The following is a 22,246-nucleotide window of genomic DNA, read 5'->3' as shown; positions in this document are numbered from 1 at the left end:
AGTCCAGAATTAAAGCAGACCGTGACAGAAATCCCACGCGGCACTACTTACTAAACGCATTCATCCCATCTTGGGTCTTGGGCACCGCCAACGCCTCCCCGGTGTGCGGTTTTGTTAGCTAAAGAGTGTCGGCCGTGTTTTTTAACGGCAAAAGGATCATTTCGCGCGTTCAAACAAGAGTGCTTACTACAGTTTCCCGCCGAGCTAAGCAAAGTGAACCAGTGACCAACATTGAGTGTGTTTGCGGTTCACGCACCTACGATGATCGTAGCAAGCGCGACCTCTCCCACACCGTATTTCACCGCGCCGCCCACGGTCTGTGTCACTCTCCAGCTCCAGATCAGGCACATATTTGTGCCGAAAGAATGAGGCAGCGTATTGGCGCCGATTTGATCATGATTTTCCGCACCGCGCCCACACTTTGGGCGTAATTTGAATAATTTTGCGGGCACGCACTCGTAAGAAGGTCGAGTGGAGTAACCTCAGATTATTCGTCGAGGGTGACACAGTTTTACAATAGAAAACAACAGAGTTATTTATATAAAATAATAATTTATTCGTCTTCACTTCACAGTTAGGTTAAAAACGTAGTCATTCGTCATAAATTCCAGAGTGTTCGTATAAAAAGTCGCTTTCAGTCGTCTTGTTACTAATATTTTGGTCATTTGTCTTTAAATAAATATAATAAATTAATGAGCTTCTGAAGATGGGGGATATTTGGCTTTTCACACTCGGCCCCAGGGCGCCAAATCGACTGCTGCACCAGTTAAGGATTTTTCTTAGTTTTGAGCATCTCAGAGGTGTCAAGTGCAACAACGACCGGTCCGGAGCCAAAGATTAAAAATAATCAATAATCTACTGCTGGGTCGGGGTCTGGGCCCGGTAGGCCAGATTCTGGGCCTCGTAGTTGCGACGGTTGTACAGGTCCTTGCCGTAAGTGGAGCCGGAGGCGCCGCCGGCCGCGTAACTGGTGACGCCGTAGTCGTAAGCGGCGGGCGACGAGTATTCATGCAGGAAGGGCTGCTGCTTGCAGAACTTGAGAAGCCCGATCACGCTGGGCAGGAAGACGGCAGCCAGGATCAGGATTTTCTTGATGGCCAGCACTCCCAGCAGGATGGGGATCAGCAGAACCTTCAGCTTGAAGAACTTGAACAGGATCAGAAGGGGCAGCAACAGCTGCAGCTTCTTCTTCTTGCCGCGAGACTCTGTCCGGGAAAATCATCAAATCGTGTTAATTGAAAAATATGTCATTTCATTATTGAAATTAATTGATTAATGCAGAAAATAAAATAGCTAACAAGATATCTGAGTTGTTGGTGGGTCATTGGATTTTAAAAATCTATAAAGGCGATTTATAATAGTTTGATTTTTTCATCTTTTTTTTTAAAATGAGTAGTTTATTTCTTAATTAATGTATTTTACTTTTCACTACCTAGACGTAAAATCCTCTCGATTGAGATTTTTTTAAGTTTAAAATATCAAATCTCACCTCTGCTCTCAATAGCGTTAACGTCGTCCTCGCTGATAATCCTGGGCACGACGCCGGTGTTGGTCTCAGGCACGGCCACCGCGACTGAATACTTGCGTGCGAAACGCTCCACCTGCCTCAAACCGAACTTCCACATCTTGGTGATTTCAGAGTCGCCGCTTCTCTGCTCGACGTCATCGAAGAGCTCGGAGGGCGCGTTTTCCTCATCTGTGGACGGCATTTTCACGAGACGAACTCCAATGGCAGACAAAGGCGAGAACATTGTGTTGAAGGCTCGGGCGGATGAAACCTGGAACAAAAAAATAATAATTCAAAGTCAAATATAAAATTGCCAACTATTGAAATATTTGTTATACTAAGTGAATTTTCCATAGATTTTTTTCAAATAATATAAACAACATTTTTCTTCAAGGAGATTTTAAAAATTTGGATACTTTAAATCAGAGAAAAAATAATAATAATACGAAATTAACCAACCTGTCCACCGGCGACCGCGTCCAGGTAGGAAAGTGCCCTGAGCTTGGCGCAGGAGAGGGCGTCCTTTTTGTGCTCGCAACTGGTCCTGGCGTCCTCCATATAGGCATCTGTGTGGTCGGCGGCCACTGCGGCGGCCGAGAGGCCGACGGCCAAGAGCACTGCTATGCTCAGGGTGTTCATAGCAGCAAGTGGAAGAGTGCGCTGAGAGCGGAAGCAAGAGTGTGAATGATGCACCGTCGGCGGGGCGCCAACTTTATACCTGCGCCGCCCAGTAGAGGCAGGGAGGGGCGCCGGCCGCGGCCGCCGGGTCGCTGAAATAGGGTCACTCTCTTCCGACCACCGCGGATGCACTCGCGATAGATCAAAATGTGTCCTCCCGACAAGCCTGCCGCTTTTCGTAATTTCACTAAATGTTAAGTATTTATTTTTCCTGCTACACAGAACGCTACAAATATATCAAAAATTGATTGATATTTCCCTGGAATAAGTTCATGGCTCATATAATGCTTTTATAAACTGACCCATAGCTTTTCGTCTAGCAAAATTGGAAGGGATTAATATTTTCTGACAGATACAATTTTTCGTTCAAAATTAATTGCAGAGATGCAGAAAAAAATTGAAAATCAAAAGATTATCTTTTATGGCAGCTCCTCATTACAATAGAATATCTTGATTTGTGTAGATTTGAAACAGATAAAAAACGAATTTGATGTGATCATAAATGCTTTTTGGCTATCAGACGAAATAAATATGAAGTAAACAGCTACAAGTCATTCAAAATTTCTTTAAAAAATTTTAATAAAATTTATTAAATCGCGGGAATATGGAAGTTAGTTACTATAAGCGAGTAGGATGCCCTGAACATTTGGAAGCAGAGGGAATTTTTAATTTTTGAACACGCCATTGATGAGAGTTGGCTATATTTGTATTATACATTTGAAAATGCAAGCTCTGACTTCTTTCTATTGACCCAGGGCCCAACCACGAAACTCTAAGACTAGCTTTTTACACCTTTTCTCTTCCTTCTTTTAAAAAGTAATTAAAGGTTTTCTCTTTCCAATTTCCATTTCTGTGTGTTAAAACTAATATCTATTCAACAAGACATTTTTTTAAATGTTCCGCTTCAAGATAAAAACAAAAATATTTGATTTCTTTTAAATCGTGTTATTTAGTTATGCACATAGTTAGATGGATTTTGTTGTGAAATTAGTAACAGGCTTCGAAATGAACATAATATAAATATAGGTTGTCTGTCAACAAATAAAAACCTTCACACGGCTCTCAATATAATAATTTATTCCAAAATTGCAGTCAATTACTCTTGTGAGTCAATTGATACTATCGGTAAGCGTGAGTGTATCATAATCTACAGCAATTTTTAGTTATTCAACATGTTCGGCCTTGAGTAAATTTTTCGTTTTTTTTTTCGAGAAAAAAATTAAATTGATTTTCTATTGCAAATCTGATTATATTTTAATCCTTCTTTAACGCATCTATTCGCCAATATCCTTACGGAACTACATTTGAATCAGGCAATAAATCAATTAGGCATTTATACGTGCATAGGGAGCATCAATTCTGCACACGAGATTGCATCTATTCTTCTGCCCGTAACGTACTTCTTTTATTGAAGGCAACGATGCATCCCTTCAAGAGATAGCTAGCTGTTCTCACCGCGTGCATGTTATTTTCTTTGCCATGCATTAGTTAGCAGGCAATTAAAATTAACCACACACTCATCAATCAGTGCGTCGTCACATTGCGCGCTCTGATTGATTATTATAACTTCACTGAGATTCAGAACACGCACTTTTCTATTGTGTGAATTTCAAAGCGCGGAAAAATTCGCATTGACCCGCTTTTTGTCGCAAATCGGCGCATTTTGTTCCGGTGATCGTTGACGGGCAATAAAATAAATCCATTGTCAACGTGGTAAGGCCATTAACACGCTTTAACTGTCCATTAAAAGGAGTGGTGATCATAGCTCCAATGAATTTAAATTTGCAGATTATAGTGAACGAGCGAAGCGCCAAGAAAAAGTAAAACAACTTTGACATTAAAAAGGTGAGCTACTTAATTGTTTTTTCCTAATCGAACTCAGCAAATTTACTTGAAATCTTATTCTCCGTGACTTATTTATTTAAGAAAAAGATGAGACACCAACTTGAAAGCTCAGGATTCAGGATCCTATTTTTATAGACGAATTGAAATTAAGCAAAAAGGTAACGAAAGCATTTATTGCGCTGCTTTGCATGGGTCTTTGGTGTCGCGCTCTAACGGTTTTACACCTTTTGACGACCCGCCACACAATAATAAAAATACATACGATGTTTTCTTTCTCCTGCTCGTCAAACACGCCCGAACTGAACTCTCCTAATTTCGTTTAGTCGAGAGCTTTTACTAATTTGTCTTCGCGCGGCTCTCTTTGTTTCGTTCATGGTGACTTCATAAATAACGCGTAGCATGTAAGGTGTTAGCCGAGTGCTCTGCTGACATAATTTTGCTTTTAGTTTAATCTTTGTAATTCAACAATATTTGGACGGAAGTTCCACTTCCAAAATAAATTACCTCCGAAAGTAGGTGACACTTCAGGATATCTCTATTAAATTTACAAAATTTTATATAAAAAATCCTAATATTTTTATCGTGACATTGACCCTTTAAACATCTTAGGGTGGTTGAGATGAAAAATGGTCCACACTAATAATTTAAATAAGGCGTGGTTCTTTGGAAATATTTTTTTTATTGGAGGAAATTTTTACAATATGATTTTTTTGAACAAACCATTTGTGGGACTTTAAAACAATATTTTTCCAATTTGTTTTCACATGATGAGGCAGACATACACACGAATCATGTGCTTTCTTTTTGCTCATTTGTGTTTTGCATCACGTTCTTCGCAGAATTCACTGTCAGCGCGGCGGCGTCGTGATTCGATTCTGCCGACGAGCTCCTGAGTTTTGCACCTGGCTGGCACCTTCCCAGTTGGCTCCCTTTGACGCCCTTTTCGCTTTTACTCGATATCGACGAGAAGGAAAAAAGTGCACCGGATAAAGTGCGGTTTCTCGCGGCACGAATTGGGCCAGTCGTCCGCGTATTTCCAAACCCCTTCTGCTTATTTTTCGTTCTCACGAGCGTAGAGCGCGATTTCAGGAATAACTGGCCCTCTCTGTTTGCAAACAGGCGTGCGCCTTTTCCTGTCAAAGGCAAACAGATTAAGTTGATATTGTATATGTACACGCACACGCTGTGCGTGAGTAGGTGAGTGCCGCGTTCCGACTCGGACGCAAATCTACGCATTAATGTGCATATAATTCCATTTGTCACGGAAATGATGTCTTTTCAAAGCGATGACCCGGAATTGGCCACTGAAAAAAGAATGTGGGTCATTGTTATCAAAAAAATATCTAAGCAAAGCAATCTTTTAATAGAGACATTTAATATTTATTATTGTTCCGCCTTCCGCCGGACTCAATCAAATCCACCAGAGAAAGAGAATGAATAAAATATTTTGCGCAAACATTTCAATTAACTATTGAGACGAAGAGACAGAAACACAATATTTTAAGTGTATCGATGAGTTGCATTTAGTTGGCCTTAGCAAGCAGGAGTCTACATTATGTTGACAGTGTTAAGCTGGTTTTGTCTGAGAAAATTAAACTCTTAAAAGTGTAATAATCATTCAAAAACAAAATTAGCTCATTTTCTTTACAAACATGTCGTGCTGGATTTTTTCATGATTGATTTTTTCTCTTGTCGAGGTCTATATTCAACGGTGCACGGTGCATGTCTTTTGACGGGGAAGAAAAACCAGAAAAACTCCTATTGCGAAGTAAGAATATTCCTAGAAAGGGGACAGTGTTCATACATTAATAATTTTGCAGCTTTGTAACTATTTTCTGAAATATTTTACGGTGATGGATCCATAGTTGAGTCAAAACTTTAATTAAAGGCTTTAAATTTAGAGTTTAAATATGTCTGCCTTATGAAAATAGCAATTAATTTTATCTCAAAAAATATTTGTAACACTTGAAAGTCAAATTAACACCACTCATTCAGAGTGCACCGATTATAATCGGTAATTTCCTATTTTTGTGACTTGCAGCTTTTACTCAAACTATATAGAATAATTCCAATAGCAAAATATGCAAGATACACAAAATATCTTTTCATATGAAGAAATCAAATTAATTTGTACTAGAGATTTTTACAGAACAACTGATAAAAATTTAACATGTTCTTTTGCGACTGATTCATCTTACTAAGTGAGAATATATAAATATTTTAAACATACGTTTTGTCTTACTCTTTGACTTATTGAGGCCAGCACAGAAAAGTGCACCGGCCATACCACAGACTGAAAGGTGCACTGGTAGTGAAAAATAATTTGTGCAAGGGGATATCTTCTTGGTGCACACACGCAAAACCTGCAAAACTCGAATTCTTCTATCTGTATTATGCACTGAAAGGAATATTCAACGAGAAAGAGAACGCGATCGTGCTTCAATAACAGATCCGAATGTAGGATTTCCTGCCCGCGCGTTTTCCATTGCGGGCAAAAAAATGGCTCATACACCGGACTGCAGCAAGTGCATAGCAAACTATTGGAGTAAGACAAGAAAAATGATGGCACACAATAATAAAGATCACTGAAACACTTGGCTTGCAGGTAGAAACGCGATCTTTTTTCAAAGTGCTGCTCGAGTGCGTGTTGAAGACGAGCCGTCCTCAAAAGAGCAGGATCGCATTTTATTGTTGTGTTGTTTCGCTGTTAATGGTGTTCACGAGGCCAGCCAAGCGAAAAATCATACGCGTGGAATATTAATGGACGAGGCATTTCTCACAATTATCAAACAGCAAAAGGGTTCATTTTTTTGTAAATAAAATTTATTCATTGAAAATTTACAACAACAAAATTCTTAGCTTCCTTAATTCAGCCTTAGAATTATTCAACCAGCTGCAGATTTACATTCACAGAAGTTGTTTTATTGTCATTTTGCATACCCTGCTAAGACTGCAATCGTTTGTGTGAATGGAAACGTAGTTCTCAAGCCGAATCAAGAGATGATTTTGAAAATCTGCCATGATTGAGCTAAGGGAAACGGTCCGTCGGTAATCACATACGAATATAAAATGAATTATGCAATGCAAATCGTTAAAATAAGGCACTACAATGGTATCAGTACACGGTTGCTGTTAAAAGTGGAAAAGTCTTTGAGTGAGATAACGCGTTCAAGAAAAGCAGCCGCTCCCTCACTGCGGCGCCGTGCAGACCAGCGAGCGGAGCCTTTCCACCACAGGCTGCACCCTCAACTCCGAGTCAAAGTCAGGTCGCAGGTAGTACACTTTGAGCCTGTCCTGCGAGTGGCACTCCAGCACCTCCCATTTCTCCATCATCTTCAGAGCGTTGCGAATTGGGTCAATGCACCGACTCTCCTCTGCAACAAATCAGAAAGAAACCATGAAAAACAAATTGAATAGATGACAAACAACTAGGGATTGTGACTTGAATTAAAACATAAAAAGAGAAAAAATTTACAATGACAAAATTTTTCAATGTAGATTAATGAATTGTATGGCTATTTTAAACCATTTTCAATCTGTTCATATTTACTGTTTTTTTTTATCAAATTTTAATATCTTTTCTTTTGAAAATAATTTTTAGAGTTAAAAGTAAATTGGACACTTAATCAAGCTGGTGAGAGAGAGCTTTTAGCTCAACTTTTAAGTTTAAAGATTATTTCCCTTCAAGGTAAATTTAATAAATGAAAAATTACAGTCAAACAACCAGTGCACTCTTTTGTTTCATTTGGGTAGCTGTGTGTTTGTGGGTTTGGATAATTTTTTGAATTAGACGACAAGCAATTTTAAATCTTATATTTTTAGGGTTAACTTACCAAAGACAGCGAATTCGCTCTTCAACTGAGAGTCGCACTCGGCTGTGATCCTCTCGAGGAGCTGCTTTTCCGTCATTTGCTCTCCCACGAGGATGCCGAGGCAGGTGGCTGCAGCCGCGTAGCCCTCGAGCAGCGGCCTGATGGTGCTGCAGAGGAAGCCCAGCCGCCGCCTATACTCCTTTTCGCAGTTGATCGCGTAGCTGACATACTGCGGCACAAAGTCTGCCTCCTCGTCGCTGTCCACCTCGGACAGGTGCCTCTTGCGCGGCTCCTGCTCATGCAGCAGATACGACTTGTGGTGCAGGTTCTCCACCGTGTCAAGGATCACTGTCTCCAGCGACTGGCATGGCTTGGCAAAGATGAACTCAAACTGCAGGACGCTGCAGATCTCTATGCACCGGCTGACTAGATCGTCTCGACTCACAAAGTACTCTGTGTCCAACTCGAGCGTACTCTTGGGCAAGAGAGAGCAAATGGCAGTAGCTGAAACCGACGGAATTTTAAATAAAGTTCCATGGCCTCTAAATTAAAATACAAATTGTGGACAACAGTCTCCATTTAAATAAATTTGGCAGGCCTCCCTTTGTTCAAAAGTTTTCAAACATTGTTTTCAGCGCAAAAATGACAGTAACCTTTTTGATGGTCAAGATCAAAAATTTTCTGAGATTACTGATAACATACATCCATTTCATTCTCTAGGAAAAACATGACTTACTTAATCAGACTTAATTTTCTACTTATAAACAATCTTATCAATTATCCTATGGAAAAATACAAGAAAGTAATTAAATATTAAAATGTAAATATCTTCAGTATTTAGCAAATGTATTTTGATAGATTTATAGTTAAATGGCTTAAACCTTTGCAGAGCACAGAACAAACCCTTAAAAGATTTAAAAAAATAATTTGTTCAAAATTACATTTTAATAGCGTGGTAAAAATGAGAGCACACCTGCAACCGCCTCCAAAACGTAGATATTGAGGCAGGAGTTGGAGTAGTAAGAGAGTTCTATCACATTCGGCACCATGGTGACTGGCTTGATGAGCACCGTGTCGCCCTGGTTCGTTGTCAGTCTCTCTCTCCTCACAAGTCCAGGGCCAAGAATGCTCAACTGCAAATAATTCAGTACTAATTAGCAATGAACAAGAGACAAAATTTTCAGCACTCTTACGGCATGATTGATGACGTCAACGGAGTCTCCTGAGAAGCCTAGCTCAAGGCTGGCAGCCCGAACGTCGAGCCGCATGTCGTCCAATGCTTGGGCCAGTTCCTCCAGGTTTGTGCCATTCCTGAATTTGGTCAGCAGCAGGAAGGCCACTGCGTTTGTTGACATCACCGACACTGCTTCAATTGAGTCTGCAAGTTTTAAGTATTAAGTATAAGCCAACTTGCATATTTAACAAAATGTTTAGTGGCCCATGCATTTTAGAAAAATCAGGCAACTAGAAAAGATAATCAATAAATTAGAAAAACTTTTCAAGGTAGTGTACTACTCTTCTTAGCTTGTTTGTTCAGAAAATAATTAACTCTTAATTTTAGAATTTTCTCTTATTTTAAATTTATGCATTTTGCGTGTCTTAGAACATCTTCTACAACTCATAGGAGTAATTTTGTTAATATTTGTTCAGGAGTTTCTGAGATTATTTCTATTTGAGTACACTGCACAAAATCATTTCTATTGATCAAGTTAATTGAATATATTATAACCAATTTTTTAGCAATAAACTTTACTTATTTAACCAAATGCTCAAATTATATAATAGAAAAATCAATGACTCACCATAAACAACATGCCTGGCGATGTCCTCAACGATATGCCGCTGCTCCTCAACGACAACATCAGTGCCGTAGAGAGAGGCGCTGGATGGCGGCGAGTGCAGCAGCTTCTTGGAGCCTGGAACTGTGACCTGGTAGTGGCCGACAGAGAGGCTGCGTTGCAGAGGGAGAAGTTCCACAGGACTTGTCTCTGGAGTGACTGCCCTACTCTTAATGTGGTTGTGGTACGAGTCGATCATCTCGCGCAGCGAGAATGGCTGGTTGAAGTCGACCCGCATGACACCGTAGCTCGAGTTTAGCACGCCCCAGATGGAACGGACGGCGCTGCCGAAACTCTCCATCACCTTGGGCTGGCCTAGCTGCTCGCGCACAAAGTTACCATCCACCAGCTTCTCATAGTTGATGCCCACCGGCACCAGCAGGGCATCCTCCACCACGCCATCCATGAACGTGTCCACAATCACACTCAAAAGCCCACCTGAAGAGAGAATTTTTTATAAATAAAATTTAATACACAAATGCAACACTGGTTAAGGTAAAACCAATGGGGGATTTTTTTTTAAATATTTTCTATATTTACTTTTATAAATATAGTTTATTCCAGGATAAAGATGTATAAAATCCAAACTAGGATCTTATAATTAAAAAATATCAATTCAAAACAAATATTTTTGTCATTTACCTCTGCTACAAGATAAAAACACATATGTTATGTGATTTTGACATTGAATGTAATGCGTGATGCTATCAGTCCCGAGATTCTTTATCTTCCCATGGTGTTGGTACAAGGGTCTTTTAGTAAGAACACAAAAGAGGGAAGTTGAGAGTAAATAATCACCTTTAGGCATGCAGGCTTTGCCGGTCCTGGTTCTGCCACCTTCAATGAAGAATTCAACATAGTGGCCTGCCCTCAGGTTCTCGACCATGTATGTGTGGAGCACAGCTCTGTAGACGTGGTCCTTGCGGCCAGCGGCAGGATCGATTTTCCTCTTAATGTAAAATGCACCCAGTCCTCTGAGCAACCACCTGTGGATTCAAAATATAGATCCAACTCTTTTTGGATGTAACAAAGTGCAATGCGCACCCAAAGAGAGGAATGTTGAGGTTGTCTCCTGCAGCCACAAGCGGGGCCTTGATGCCGGCGTTCACGAGAATGAAGGTCATCAGGATGTAGTCGAGGTGGCTCCTGTGATTCGGCAGGAAGATGAGAGGAATGCCTGATTGGGCGGCCTCTTGTATCCGCTGCACTTGCTCTCGGTTGACAACCACTTTGGTTAGGAAGAGAGGCAGCAATTTGTACAAAACATATGAGGTCAGCCTGAAAATTTCACGTAACACGAATTAGTTTGAAGAAAGGTTGACAGATTGAAGTGACTAAAATCAAATAAATTCATTTTTTTATCTTTATGACTACCACATTTTCATTTAATGCTGGAAAATCAGAATTGTTTTAAATTTCAGAACAGTTTAAAGAAACGACGTTTTCTATACCTGAGGAGAAAATCGTTCAGGTTTGATCCCATGACTTTAAGGATTTTGAACGCCCGTTTTTGATGCTTTTTGATCAGCTCAGCCAGTCTGTTCATGGTGGCTTCATCTTGCAGCTCATTAATATCCTCTTCCTGGCTGCTAAGCTCGCTTGCACCAGAGTCGAGAATCTCGGCCCTAGCTGCTTTCTGCACGGCTTGCATTACACGCTCATCCTTCAAGACCTACATTTATGCCAAGATAAATTTAAGTCTAACAGCGCCGAGAGCGGGTCACTTATACGTACGGATGAAAATATTTTTGGGTACGGAAAAGTGTTGAAAGTCCAAATGTGGTAGAAGATATGTTTAAAATACGATTTGACCAGGCCATGGTCTGATTGCAATCGCAAGATGTTCCGCACTTCGAGGCCGGGGATCGGTCTAGAGGCATTTTTGAAGTTGTCCTGCAAAACAAAATAGGGCAGATTGAGCAAGCGCACTTAACTTTGGCAAAAAAAAAATATTAAAAAAATCCCTGCGTGTGCTAACCTTCTGCACCTTCAGTCTACTGAGGCGCCAGTCTAGGAATTCAGGACTCGGCGGCCTGACTGAATCAATTTTCAGAACGAACGCACTCATTTGTTTGCGAATGAGCCAAGCGGGTGCATCGTGGCCGAGATGTGTGGCTCGACTGGCGTAAAAATAGAAGAACACACACCAGTGATATTTAGCGCCGCGGTGGCCCCAACAATTATCACTAACTCTTTGGCGCACGCTGCTCCACATGCGTTTGGCTCAAGTTAAAATTTATTCTGAATGAGACAAGAAAGAACAATGCATGTGTGAATAACTGAACTCAAATTTCTTTTGAAATTTTCGTGCCACATTTACAAGGAGGTAAACACTTATTGTATTGTATAAACACGTCTGTGCTTAAACTAGAACCCAAGTGCTTTAAAAGGAAGGGGATCAAAAACTTGTTTATTTTTCCTTATTTTCCACCGTCTCCAGCGCTGGAGCAGTCAATCAATATTAAAATATACTTCCTTGAAATTGCGTCTTGCACTATTATATCATTTGAACGCCTTTCCACTAAAATCTTAATTTTTACCAATGAAACAGTTCAATAAGTGCTGGAAATAAAATATTTAATCAAATGCCATCTGAGCATCAAAAATTAAAAAAAGCCACATCAAAATGTTTAAGGGGAAAATTCAATCACCAGTGAGTTTATTTTGATTGTGATGCTGAATGAAGACTAAAATAAATTTGTTGAGCAGTGCCAATAATGTCACAGATCACTAGTTGGAATGCATACACAATTGATGCAAATCGCTCGCGAAAAAGTAAAAATTTGATTTTGTGTCAACTCACTCTGGAATCAGGGGCGCAGTGACTGCAGCAGAGAGGGGCCGCCGGCCTTTGGCTTTTGAACTTGAAGCTGGTGAGCGGCGCAGACTTGGCTCGATACAGCTGGTTCTCTCGAAACTGCAATCACAAACTCCAGTTACATCACCGCCTTGGTGCTGCAAGGTCGAGACGAGCCAGCGACTTAATTGTCAACAGCTCGGGTGCGTACCTTGGCGTTGGTCGACTCCTCGAACTGTTTCTGGGCCGTTCTTTTGGCCGCCGAGTAGGCTCGTAGACCTAGGGCGGAAATCTTCTTCTCCTCGCTGAGAGGCGGCCGCTTTGTTTGGTGGCATCGCCGCTCCCAGCTTTGGTATATGTGCTGCAGGCTGCTTAGCACGTCCGCCATGGGTCTGAAAAAATTGCCGGAACCTTTTAACATAAATATACAAGGTTGCAGTGCATTTTCGGGCAGTCAACACCGTCCAATAACATCGGCCAGCCTTTGAGCTTTTCTCGTATGATCAATCAAATCGGAATAAAAAAAAAATATTGTTGACCGCAGGGTTGTGTGGTACTCGATTAAAATTGGCATGACTAACACAACAAAGGGAATTTTTCAGCCCAATGCAATAAGTTTCACCTGCAGCAATATCTGCTAGGTCGCTTTCTCTGCAAGGTTTACGTGTGCGTTACAACGCTATGAAGTGAAAATCACGTGTTGTATCAATTAACTTGATTCCTCTAAGAAATCAATTGAGGCGTGTGATCGATCGGAAGTGTCCACTTTAATTATTGTTGTAGATTTTTATTGAATAAACAGATTTAAGGAATAATTAAAGTTAAAATGCAAAATTGGAATTTTTAAAATCCAAACACTACTTTAGATCACAAAATAAAATAAATAAATAATCTTGCTAAATATTATTCGGTCAAAAATAATCGTTTAGATCTGTTGTTTATACCATTATCTGAATGACTGAACCAATTTGTGAGCGGGGGTCACTTATAGCATATGTCGCGGCACGTGATTTCACACGCATTTTGTCTTTGACCTCTGTCAGCAGTGACCGTAAAATAAACACACCATGCACGCTTACGCAATATGCTCTTTGAATCATCTCACCAGTCGAGCTGAAATTGTCAGCCCTTTAAGCACATGCATGGAAAATATTCTAATCGGTTTCAAAATGCCATTGAATTAGAGAGATGCGGAGAATAGAGCACTCGAGCTATAATTGGGTTAGTAACAGATAAAATGCTAACAAAACAACAAGAGTGAGCGATAAAAGGTGCGCGAGAGAAATGAGGAAACTATTTGACAATGGGACTAATATCATTGCGCGGAGATCGAGCGATAAAAGCTAGAAATGTTTGTGGCCGTGCGCAGAGGTTATCGACTTGTGTTTGTGTGGACTCGCGAAATTGGCCACTTGACCATTCGCCGAAAACTATCGAGAAACGCTTTGAAATCATAAGAGGCTGCTAGCAGCGGATTCGGCCAGTTTCAAAGCCTTTTTTTGGATGCCAATTGATGTATGTACCCAGAAAAGTCGATAAGAGATAATAATGACCTTGCAAATTTACTTTGTTGTATTCTTCTTTTCAAGCTGTTTTAGAAAAATGCTAATGAGATTGTGTAGCAAATGATTGGAAACATTTTTGGCAAATTATATTGCTTATTTTTTGGAAAACATTTTTAGAAAAATTGATGCTGGTTAAAATTATTTCAGATTCGATGCAACGGATTCAAATAAACATTTGATATAAAGGATTGCGTCTCTCGGACTTATTTGCTAATTGTTTATCCGTCAAGTCTTCTTCCCCGATGACCAAAAATAATTTACAAGGATACATATTATGGCTTTTCAACGAAAAAAATCTGATCACCATGCGAATTTTGCTTATTTGTAAAATCGAACATAATTGAATTAAGATGTTTATTTCGGAAATGTTCACAGCAATATTACGTTTCAGTGCTTAACAAGATTCCGATTAAGCTGTCAGCCTTGAAATTTTGAATGGACCGTGATTCGAATTAGAACGACGATATTAATAAGTCGGCGGGCCGAGTGCCGAGTAAGAAGTTGACAAAAGCAAGCTGCATTGCACTTCCCGCACTCGAAGTGCGGCAATTGTTTGTTATTCCACTTCCTGTCGCCTCGACACAATGACGGGATTTAATTCAATAATTCATCAAGCAGCCGCGATGCGAATCTGAGCCGCAAGTCAAACTCCAAATACATACATAAAGTCCATTGAAAAAGAAGGCAAACGGCAATAATGACAAACGTTGTGGGAAAGGAGATGCGTGCGAGTTTAAAGTACAACAATAGCAGCGGCAGACTTTGTTATTAAGCCTTGGTAATCCATATAACATTCATTGATCACATGCAGATGTCTCAAATTATCTGGAGCACCACTTCTAATTATCCCCAGCTGCGCCGAGAGTGTAAAGTGCGCTTGTATAATTACTCAAGCTATCGCCCATTCCGTGACAATTACATTGGTCAATGTGCTGATCATCATTCTATGACACGAGTAATCGGCGCGCGTCAACTCTCTTTCAACAGCGTCGGCAAGAAAAATATGGAAATAGCCAGCTGGATGTGAGTTTATAATGAAAGATCGGCAAGTCTGGCTAGAATGAATAATAATACTTTGAATTCGTTCATAGTCTTCCTCTGGCAACAAGAATAACAGTGAGCTGTTTACAAATTTTCCTCTGGCGAAATAAACAAGTTACAGTCGGTGCGTTATGTAAATCACAAAAATACCTAGACATACAAGTGGTATTATCAAGGGTCCAAAAGTGATTTTAATATAGACGTCGATAAGATAAGATTGAAAAGTAGAATAGCCACGACTTGATTTCTTTAGCTTACGTGTGTCGAAGATCAAAGTTTAATCTCTTGACAGATTTACTCTCCGTCAAAAATAATGCCTCTTGAACTTAAGACCGACGTGAAAAATATATTTATTATTATTTGCTTAAACAACGAAAATAGCATCTCCAAACGCTCTGATAAAAGTTGTTTTTCAGCATTTAAACAATGAAGAATTGATAATAGAAATTTCCTCAACTCATCCATGTTTGATTTATAATTTAGCATTATTTCCTTATTTTTCTCATTAATTGTAATAAGTGACAAAAGTAAATTAATTTTTTCGGTCTTAATAACTTTGCGCTTCTTACAGTAATGACACAAAAGATTTGTATCAATCCGCGCGGCAAGTATTATACTACTGGAATTGAAATACCTAATTAAGGTCAAATTTGAAACACTTGGGTCTGAATATGAATATTAATGGAAATTTCCATGGGACTCTTTCATCGCTTATCGGAAATTTTGTCCTTAAGAATATTTGGGTACCTTAGGATTTGTCTGATTTTTACCACGTAACTTTTATTTTGAAAAGCACCATGCGCATATATATTTTTTGTTTTTACTTTTTTAACTCTGTGTCAGGGAAAAATCAAACTGGTTCACAAACTGAAAAATAATTCAGCAAAAAACCTAAAAATTAAATTTGGTTTCTAAATTTTGAGCTGTGTCAGGAGTTGAAATCAGATTGTCGGTTCTATCACTGCAATTCCAGAGCTAATTTTCGTGCAACCTTAATTTAGACGTGTAAAGAATCAGTCCAACCATTTACAGTTAAAGTAGGTGGCGATTATTAACTAAAAATAGGAGACCTCAATCGCCACTTCATCCGTCATCCGTTTGTGCAGAAGACAGATTTTCAAGCTTTTAGAATGCACAGTAAGAGTGGAAATGTCTCCAAAATTACAAACGGAACAGAAACGTCCAAAAATACTGTAAAATATTCAAAAACACGTTATGCAATAACATAAAAATCAATTGATTGTGTTTCCTGTCACACAAAACTTATAGGATATTTCCACATAACCTAACTAACTATAAGCCTATTTTGCGTTCAGAATTGATTTAATCGGTCAACACTAACCCAATCTAATACATATACCCCATTGTTAACTGCCGTCTTTACTGAAACACACGGCAAACGCGTGCGACAGTTTTGCAACACGCGCATGGAAACGCTCTGTTGGTGTGGTTTGCTCGCCCGTCCGCGCACAATAGTACACAGCATGCCAAGCATTTGACTCGATAAAGCGAGAGACTGGGTGTTTACCGCGTGCAATGTGTGCTATTGGCACAGATTTTTCTGCCGCGTATAAATCTGTAATGCGTCTCAAAGGGTTCAACGCGAGCGCCGCAAAGCCAGGGAAGGAAGGTGGACCCAACAACGACGGCGGCGGCGAGATCCGCCGCGAGCTGCTCTCTTATTATTTACTGTCAACATACGCGTGCTCGATAATTTATTGAATCTCGCGGCGAGCACGTGGTGGTCTAAGAAACAACAATAAACGTCTCTATACTGAAGCGATGCCAGCCGACCCGAAGGGCACTTCTTAGACGCATGTTTGGTCGCGCACAAAACAGCACCTTTGATTTTTGTTGGTCCTTGGTTCAGTTCTTAATTGAATTAAAAAGTAAATTCGGGTCAAACGTCAGGAAAAAATCTAGAAACGCGATACTTTTGACCCATTTATTCATTTAAACATATAAGATTGAGTTGAATCTAACTAGCTTAAGCCATTAAAAAGTAACAGTGCAATAAAATTTGTCCGTCTTGAATTTGATAAGCGGCGAGAATCTAATTTATAAACTTATTTGGAATCATCTCTGCTTGTTTGTGGGAATTAGAAAGGTGTTGGCGTCAAATTCTTCCATTCTTGCAGGTTATATTGATTTAGCAAAATGATATAATGATGTTAACTTAAAATTTCAGCATCACAATTGTTTAAGAATTAATTTGCTAGTGCACGGGAAAAAAATTAGCACCAAATGAGCGATGCTATTAAAAACTTGCAAATAATCCCATTTCATGAATTCCTGAACTTTAATCCCAGATAATAAGAATGTGCGACACGTGTTGCAAATTGAACAATATGCAACTTCTGGAGTGCAGATTCAATTATGAAAGAGATGTAGTCAATTAATTTTATAAACATTATCAGTACTTGATATTATCTAAAGGAACAAAGAGCAGCAAACTCTTGGGAACAAAAGAATTCGATGAAAGTTCAAGGTTTGCCGCTTCATTTGACATCAATGTTCCGCACAACTAGATTCGATATAGAATTCATTTCAGAAATCACAATACATGTGTATATATAAGATACATGGAACTTACAACAGCGAGAATGCGTTGTTTTTGTGAAGGCAAGCAGTGCAGATTACAAGTGCAATGTGATATGAGAGGCTGAACGATAATGTTTACATAACTGAAAAATTTATCGCATATTTTATAAGAATTTAAAAGATAAAAAAAATAATGTAACGACTGTCAGAAATTAATTGTGTTTTGAGTTTGGTCTCTGAAATCTCAAATTGACCCATTTCCAGCGGTTTGATTTCAAACTGAACAGCAGCTGCCGTCATATCCGCCACTCAGAGCAAGGTAAAGAGCTAGTAAAATTATAAAATTAACAGAGTATATAATAGGATATGTATTGTTTCATGCCCAAAATGAAAAAAATTGTCGATGAAATTCCTCATATTTTTTGCATTCAAGCTACAGTCACTCGAATGCCTCCAAATGCAAATTTAAACTACTCCTCCGTTGCAAAAACTTGTAATTTATCACTCTGGCTACAAAATGCTTTGCAAAGACGTGTCATTAAACGTGGATTCAAACATACGAAAAAAAATCAACAAAAACTTCGATTTATAAGAGAAAATCACAAAAATTAACCTGGAAAACTTGCCGAAGAGCCAGTAAACAATGGCGCCGAGGAGGACATACTCCACCAGGCCCATGTTGGTCAAGATCGCCGAGATCATCTGGCAGCGCACGCGAAAGACCGAGAGGTGCTCATTCAGCAGCCGCTGGTGCTCATGCACTGACTGCCTCGCCGCGGCCGCACTTTCATATTAAGTGATTCGCTCGCGCTCCCCCCTTCGAGCAGCCTTATCAGCCGCGGCAGATGCACTTCTCGTTGCTCTCTGTTGCCACCCATGCAGCACCAATTGATTTTCATCTGCAAAAGCTAGGTACGCGACGCGACGCGCGAGGCCCCAGCCACTGCCACTGGTTGCTTCTTCTGTTTATAGCTGAGGATATAAAAAGTTTTATATCGAAACTTTGTAAACAATTTCTTAACAAATTTCTAAAAATTTTACCAGATAAAAGATTGTTGATTCTATATTTTCACCTTTAAGTTTATCAGGCACGATTTGCTGACTTAACAAAATACTGAGATATAAATTTTTGATTAATTGTTACCACTTAGCAATTAATTGTCTTCTAGAAAATTGCTCCTTGTCTGTTTATGTGAATTGCACGATTTACGTAAATTTTATTTCCACAAAACTTAATTTTTGTTATGTTTATCTACTTTTAATACCATCGTAAACATTATAAATTGGATTGCGTCATTAAAATAAATAAATAAATAGAAAACAAGTTTTAGTCTAACATACTGCGGCAAAATATCAAATTTAATTAAAATGATTAACATATTTTGAAAATACTAAACATGCAATGCTGTCGCACGTATCAGCGACAAGGCATTTTATCAATTAATTGGGTTCAGAAGTTACAAAGTAGCTAAACCAACTCAACTACGCATTGTCTGCTATTTCGCCACCTGATGATATTGGACAATGTTGCAGATAAGAAATCAATTCTTCAATCGCTCGAGTTCCATGACCACGGATACAATCAAGTAGAGCAATAATAATTAGATTGAGACTTCACCTGTCAAATCCCATTGGCCGGCCACACTGTTGGTACGTGACAACCTTGAACCTTTATCACCGGTCGATAAGTTTTAAATTTAGTTTCAAGTGCATTCGGCATTAACTCTCAATTTGATAAAAAGACAAAGATCCAACCTCTCCAGATAAAATATCTCGGCGAATATTAACCTTTAACCATGTGGGTGCCGAACACATGTGCAGTTTAGCACGTGGGGAAAAGAACTAAACGTACTTGACTGAAAATTGCTCAAAGTCGGTTCAGGAAGATGCTACGTAGAATAATTTGGGCGGTCTCTACAGCTGAAGTGTCAGAGGCGCCCTGAAGGTGCACTTAACAAATCAAAAAGTGACAAGGTTCTTGAAAATGAGCACATTATCGGCAGGAAGCCATTATGAACACAATTAAAATTAACTCACTGCTGAGTTCTTACAGATTTTTTTCCGAAAACTTCCAAAATTGCGAATTTCGTGCAAATGATATTTGAAGACAGATAATTGTTACAGCGAGAAGTTTGGAGAGCAGCAGTACACCATAACTTGTAATGTTTGTCAGGTTTATAATTCTGTTTTTACCCGCAAACAAATTTATAAAGACGTAATAATTTATAGTAGCGTATATGATATTAAATAAGAAAATACAATTAGAGCATTTATCCCGAGATTGTACGGCCAATATATTGAAGAAAAAATTATATTATGAAAAATATCAAAGTTATTTATTTAAAAATCTAGGAGGGTAAAAAGAGACAAAGGAAATAAATTTTTCACAAGGGTAAATGGAGGACAAAAGGACAAGGCATTTATTGACACCATGATTGGTTCTTTAAAGGAAATTTCCGTTTATACCCATCAGATTAAAGAATGATTAAAATATTGATTTTGACTGAGTGTTGTGGTAAAACTTGGAGACTAAAAATCTCATGCATGAAATGTTTAAATGAAATTAAAACCAGCAGAGATTTCGCCTAAAACATAATTTCAAGAAAGGAATATTCCCTGCAGCGTCAAACGCATGTTTTTATCTTGTTTATAGCATTGCGCCCTATTATCGTTCCAGCGCACACCATAAACCCTGTCACACCCATTTGCATCACACCGGCAACCGAATCGACGTTATAAATAAATTGTTTTCCGCCTTTCTGCACAAGTAAAAAGCGTTACGATTTATTATAATATTGATATTTAATTATATTATTCCCAACTTTGGAACGTGACGCGCACGGCGAGTCAAAGAGCAGAGAAATGCGTACGCAATTCCACATTTCTGCACGGCAAAATAAAATAAACGCACGAGCCCCCACAACGCATTCATCTGCATAAAATGAATAATCATTCCCGCTTCTTGCTTAATAACGAGTTCTCCGAGCATAATAATTTTATTTATATTGTTATTGTTCACGTTCACGACATCACGATATTCGCCGGCAATGAGAAATACGCATTTAAAGGGTAAACAACAAGAAGGGTAAGTATGCCTGTGTAGGGAAGTGAGCTGTTTTCTGTTGGAAAACACACATGAAACACCATGACAACAGATAGAAATAAGCGATTCCAGATACCAGGTCAGTTCTTATCGTCTTGCTACTTATTTTACTCCAAAAAGGCAAAAATTAATAAAACGGGAACGAATATAACAAGGGAATAGAAGTGAAACAATTATGGATAAGAATACATGCCAACTAAAATCAAAACAAAATTGGGCAAACTGCAATTCTGCGAAAACCTTTTTTAGGTCATTCGCCTGCAATAAAATTAAGGATTGTGATGCCGTTTTTGCAAGGTGGTCGAGACTGTCGAGAGGCCGTAAAATAATCATGAGTCGTGTTGGTGAGAGACTGACTGAGAGTATATTTTTCAAGTCAACACAGTGTCATCAGCTATAAAAAAATGCAGCCGTTGCCTTCTTAAGCGAGAAACCCAAAACGCTCGCGAGGAATTTTATACTCCCCTTGCCTTGTGCAAGTCTGAAGCCCGACGTCGCCTTTTACAGAGTCAAATAATCATACAAACGCGATCCTCTGGCGAATTTCCTGTTGACCTTGGGCTAACTTTGTGTCAAATTAGCGAACGCGAGAACGTGAGCAGTGGTGGAACGAAAATGAGACGAGCACCAAAAAACGTTTTTGGCCGGGGCACAAAAGACAGGCCCCTTTTTTCGTAATTATATACACGTTTCACTCCCTCTATTTCGATAGTAAAAAGCTGACGAAATTTCCCCGACTCTTTGAACGATTCCCTGAATATGTAATACATAAATGTATTTTAAAGCGATACCCACTCAACGTGTCCCACGAATTGAAATGAAAAAGAAAGTTTTAATAATTTCAAGAGGGCAATCAATACGCCAACAAAGCTTTGTTATCATTTGACTCAAAAGATTACAACAAATAAAAATTATAGGTATAGGGTTTGATTTCAGTCCTTGCCTGTTATCCGCCAATTCGGCTGCTGGCCTGCGTGATCACCAACCTCGGCACTAACGTATAACGTACGTGTTGTACTACGTGTAGTCGTCGTAGTCAGGTGGAAATCGCAGTTTAGATACAACGCGAGCGCTCACTTCTCGCACGTCCGTCCATCACGAAACTCAATTCTGCGACGAGATCAGCTGGACGCAGCAACATTTCTCGGGTGTTCAACGCTGGAGCGCGTTCGAGCAACAATATTTTGAGAGAATTTCTAAATTATATTTTCAGAAAAATGAACATATTGAAATGCTTGTTTAACTGATAAAAGATTTCTGATATCAATGTCCCAAGCAGTGGTGACCTTTGTCAGGTTGGTAGCACGAGGTGGAAGGGATGACTGGTGTGCTAAGAGCCCATAATAAATAAATAAATAATGTTAGCCCTTAATAAACTTAATTTTGAAACTAAAAGTGCAGTTTCTGATGCTCCTATACACTTTGTCGGTGCTCCCAGGCTCCAATTTTTTTTTAAATTTCAGCCGGATATTTTTTTATCACAACGGAGGAATAAATTTCAAATCAAAATCATCAAAAA

The 22,246-nt window shown here is 39.2% G+C and overlaps 2 protein-coding genes across 2 annotated transcripts; both read right to left on the bottom strand.

Moving 5' to 3' along the window:
• Window positions 1-532: 532 nt before the first annotated feature.
• LOC135946769 (uncharacterized) lies at window positions 533-2,204 on the bottom strand. The gene is made up of 3 exons (XM_065495130.1): window positions 1,967-2,204; window positions 1,490-1,778; window positions 533-1,205 (listed from the first exon to the last, which is right to left on the bottom strand). The coding sequence occupies exons 1-3, from the start codon at window positions 2,144-2,146 to the stop codon at window positions 856-858; spliced, it is 819 nt and encodes a 272-aa protein (XP_065351202.1). The 5' UTR covers window positions 2,147-2,204; the 3' UTR covers window positions 533-855.
• A 4,627-nt stretch (window positions 2,205-6,831) lies between these two features.
• mino (glycerol-3-phosphate acyltransferase mino) lies at window positions 6,832-18,414 on the bottom strand. Its single transcript, XM_065495251.1, has 12 exons — window positions 18,238-18,414; window positions 12,689-12,869; window positions 12,484-12,597; window positions 11,415-11,573; window positions 11,132-11,352; window positions 10,725-10,958; window positions 10,479-10,666; window positions 9,645-10,118; window positions 9,036-9,220; window positions 8,816-8,975; window positions 7,864-8,346; window positions 6,832-7,404 (listed from the first exon to the last, which is right to left on the bottom strand). The coding sequence occupies exons 1-12, from the start codon at window positions 18,324-18,326 to the stop codon at window positions 7,220-7,222; spliced, it is 2,673 nt and encodes an 890-aa protein (XP_065351323.1). The 5' UTR covers window positions 18,327-18,414; the 3' UTR covers window positions 6,832-7,219.
• Between the last annotated feature and the right edge of the window lie 3,832 nt (window positions 18,415-22,246).

This window comes from Cloeon dipterum, chromosome X, assembly GCF_949628265.1.
Source record: "Cloeon dipterum chromosome X, ieCloDipt1.1, whole genome shotgun sequence".
Taxonomy (NCBI): domain Eukaryota; kingdom Metazoa; phylum Arthropoda; class Insecta; order Ephemeroptera; family Baetidae; genus Cloeon; species Cloeon dipterum.
The sequence above is the reverse complement of the archived record's forward strand: the minus strand, read 5'-3'. Positions and strand labels throughout refer to the sequence as shown.

What these genes read in the sequence shown, in the direction of transcription:
- LOC135946769 (XM_065495130.1), bottom strand. Translation starts at nt 2,146, where the DNA reads ATGAACACCCTGAGCATAGCAGTGCTCTTGGCCGTCGGCCTCTCGGCC. An exon ending in ACGCGGTCGCCGGTGGACAG is followed by an intron (nt 1,779 to 1,966) that starts GTTGGTTAATTT and finishes TTTTTGTTCCAG; the next exon opens with GTTTCATCCGCCCGAGCCTT. An exon ending in TAACGCTATTGAGAGCAGAG is followed by an intron (nt 1,206 to 1,489) that starts GTGAGATTTGAT and finishes TTTCCCGGACAG; the next exon opens with AGTCTCGCGGCAAGAAGAAG.
- mino (XM_065495251.1), bottom strand. Translation starts at nt 18,326, where the DNA reads ATGATCTCGGCGATCTTGACCAACATGGGCCTGGTGGAGTATGTCCTC. An exon ending in CTGAACGATTTTCTCCTCAG is followed by an intron (nt 10,959 to 11,131) that starts GTATAGAAAACG and finishes TGAAATTTTCAG; the next exon opens with GCTGACCTCATATGTTTTGT. An exon ending in CAAAGCCTGCATGCCTAAAG is followed by an intron (nt 10,119 to 10,478) that starts GTGATTATTTAC and finishes TTCTCTCTTCAG; the next exon opens with GTGGGCTTTTGAGTGTGATT.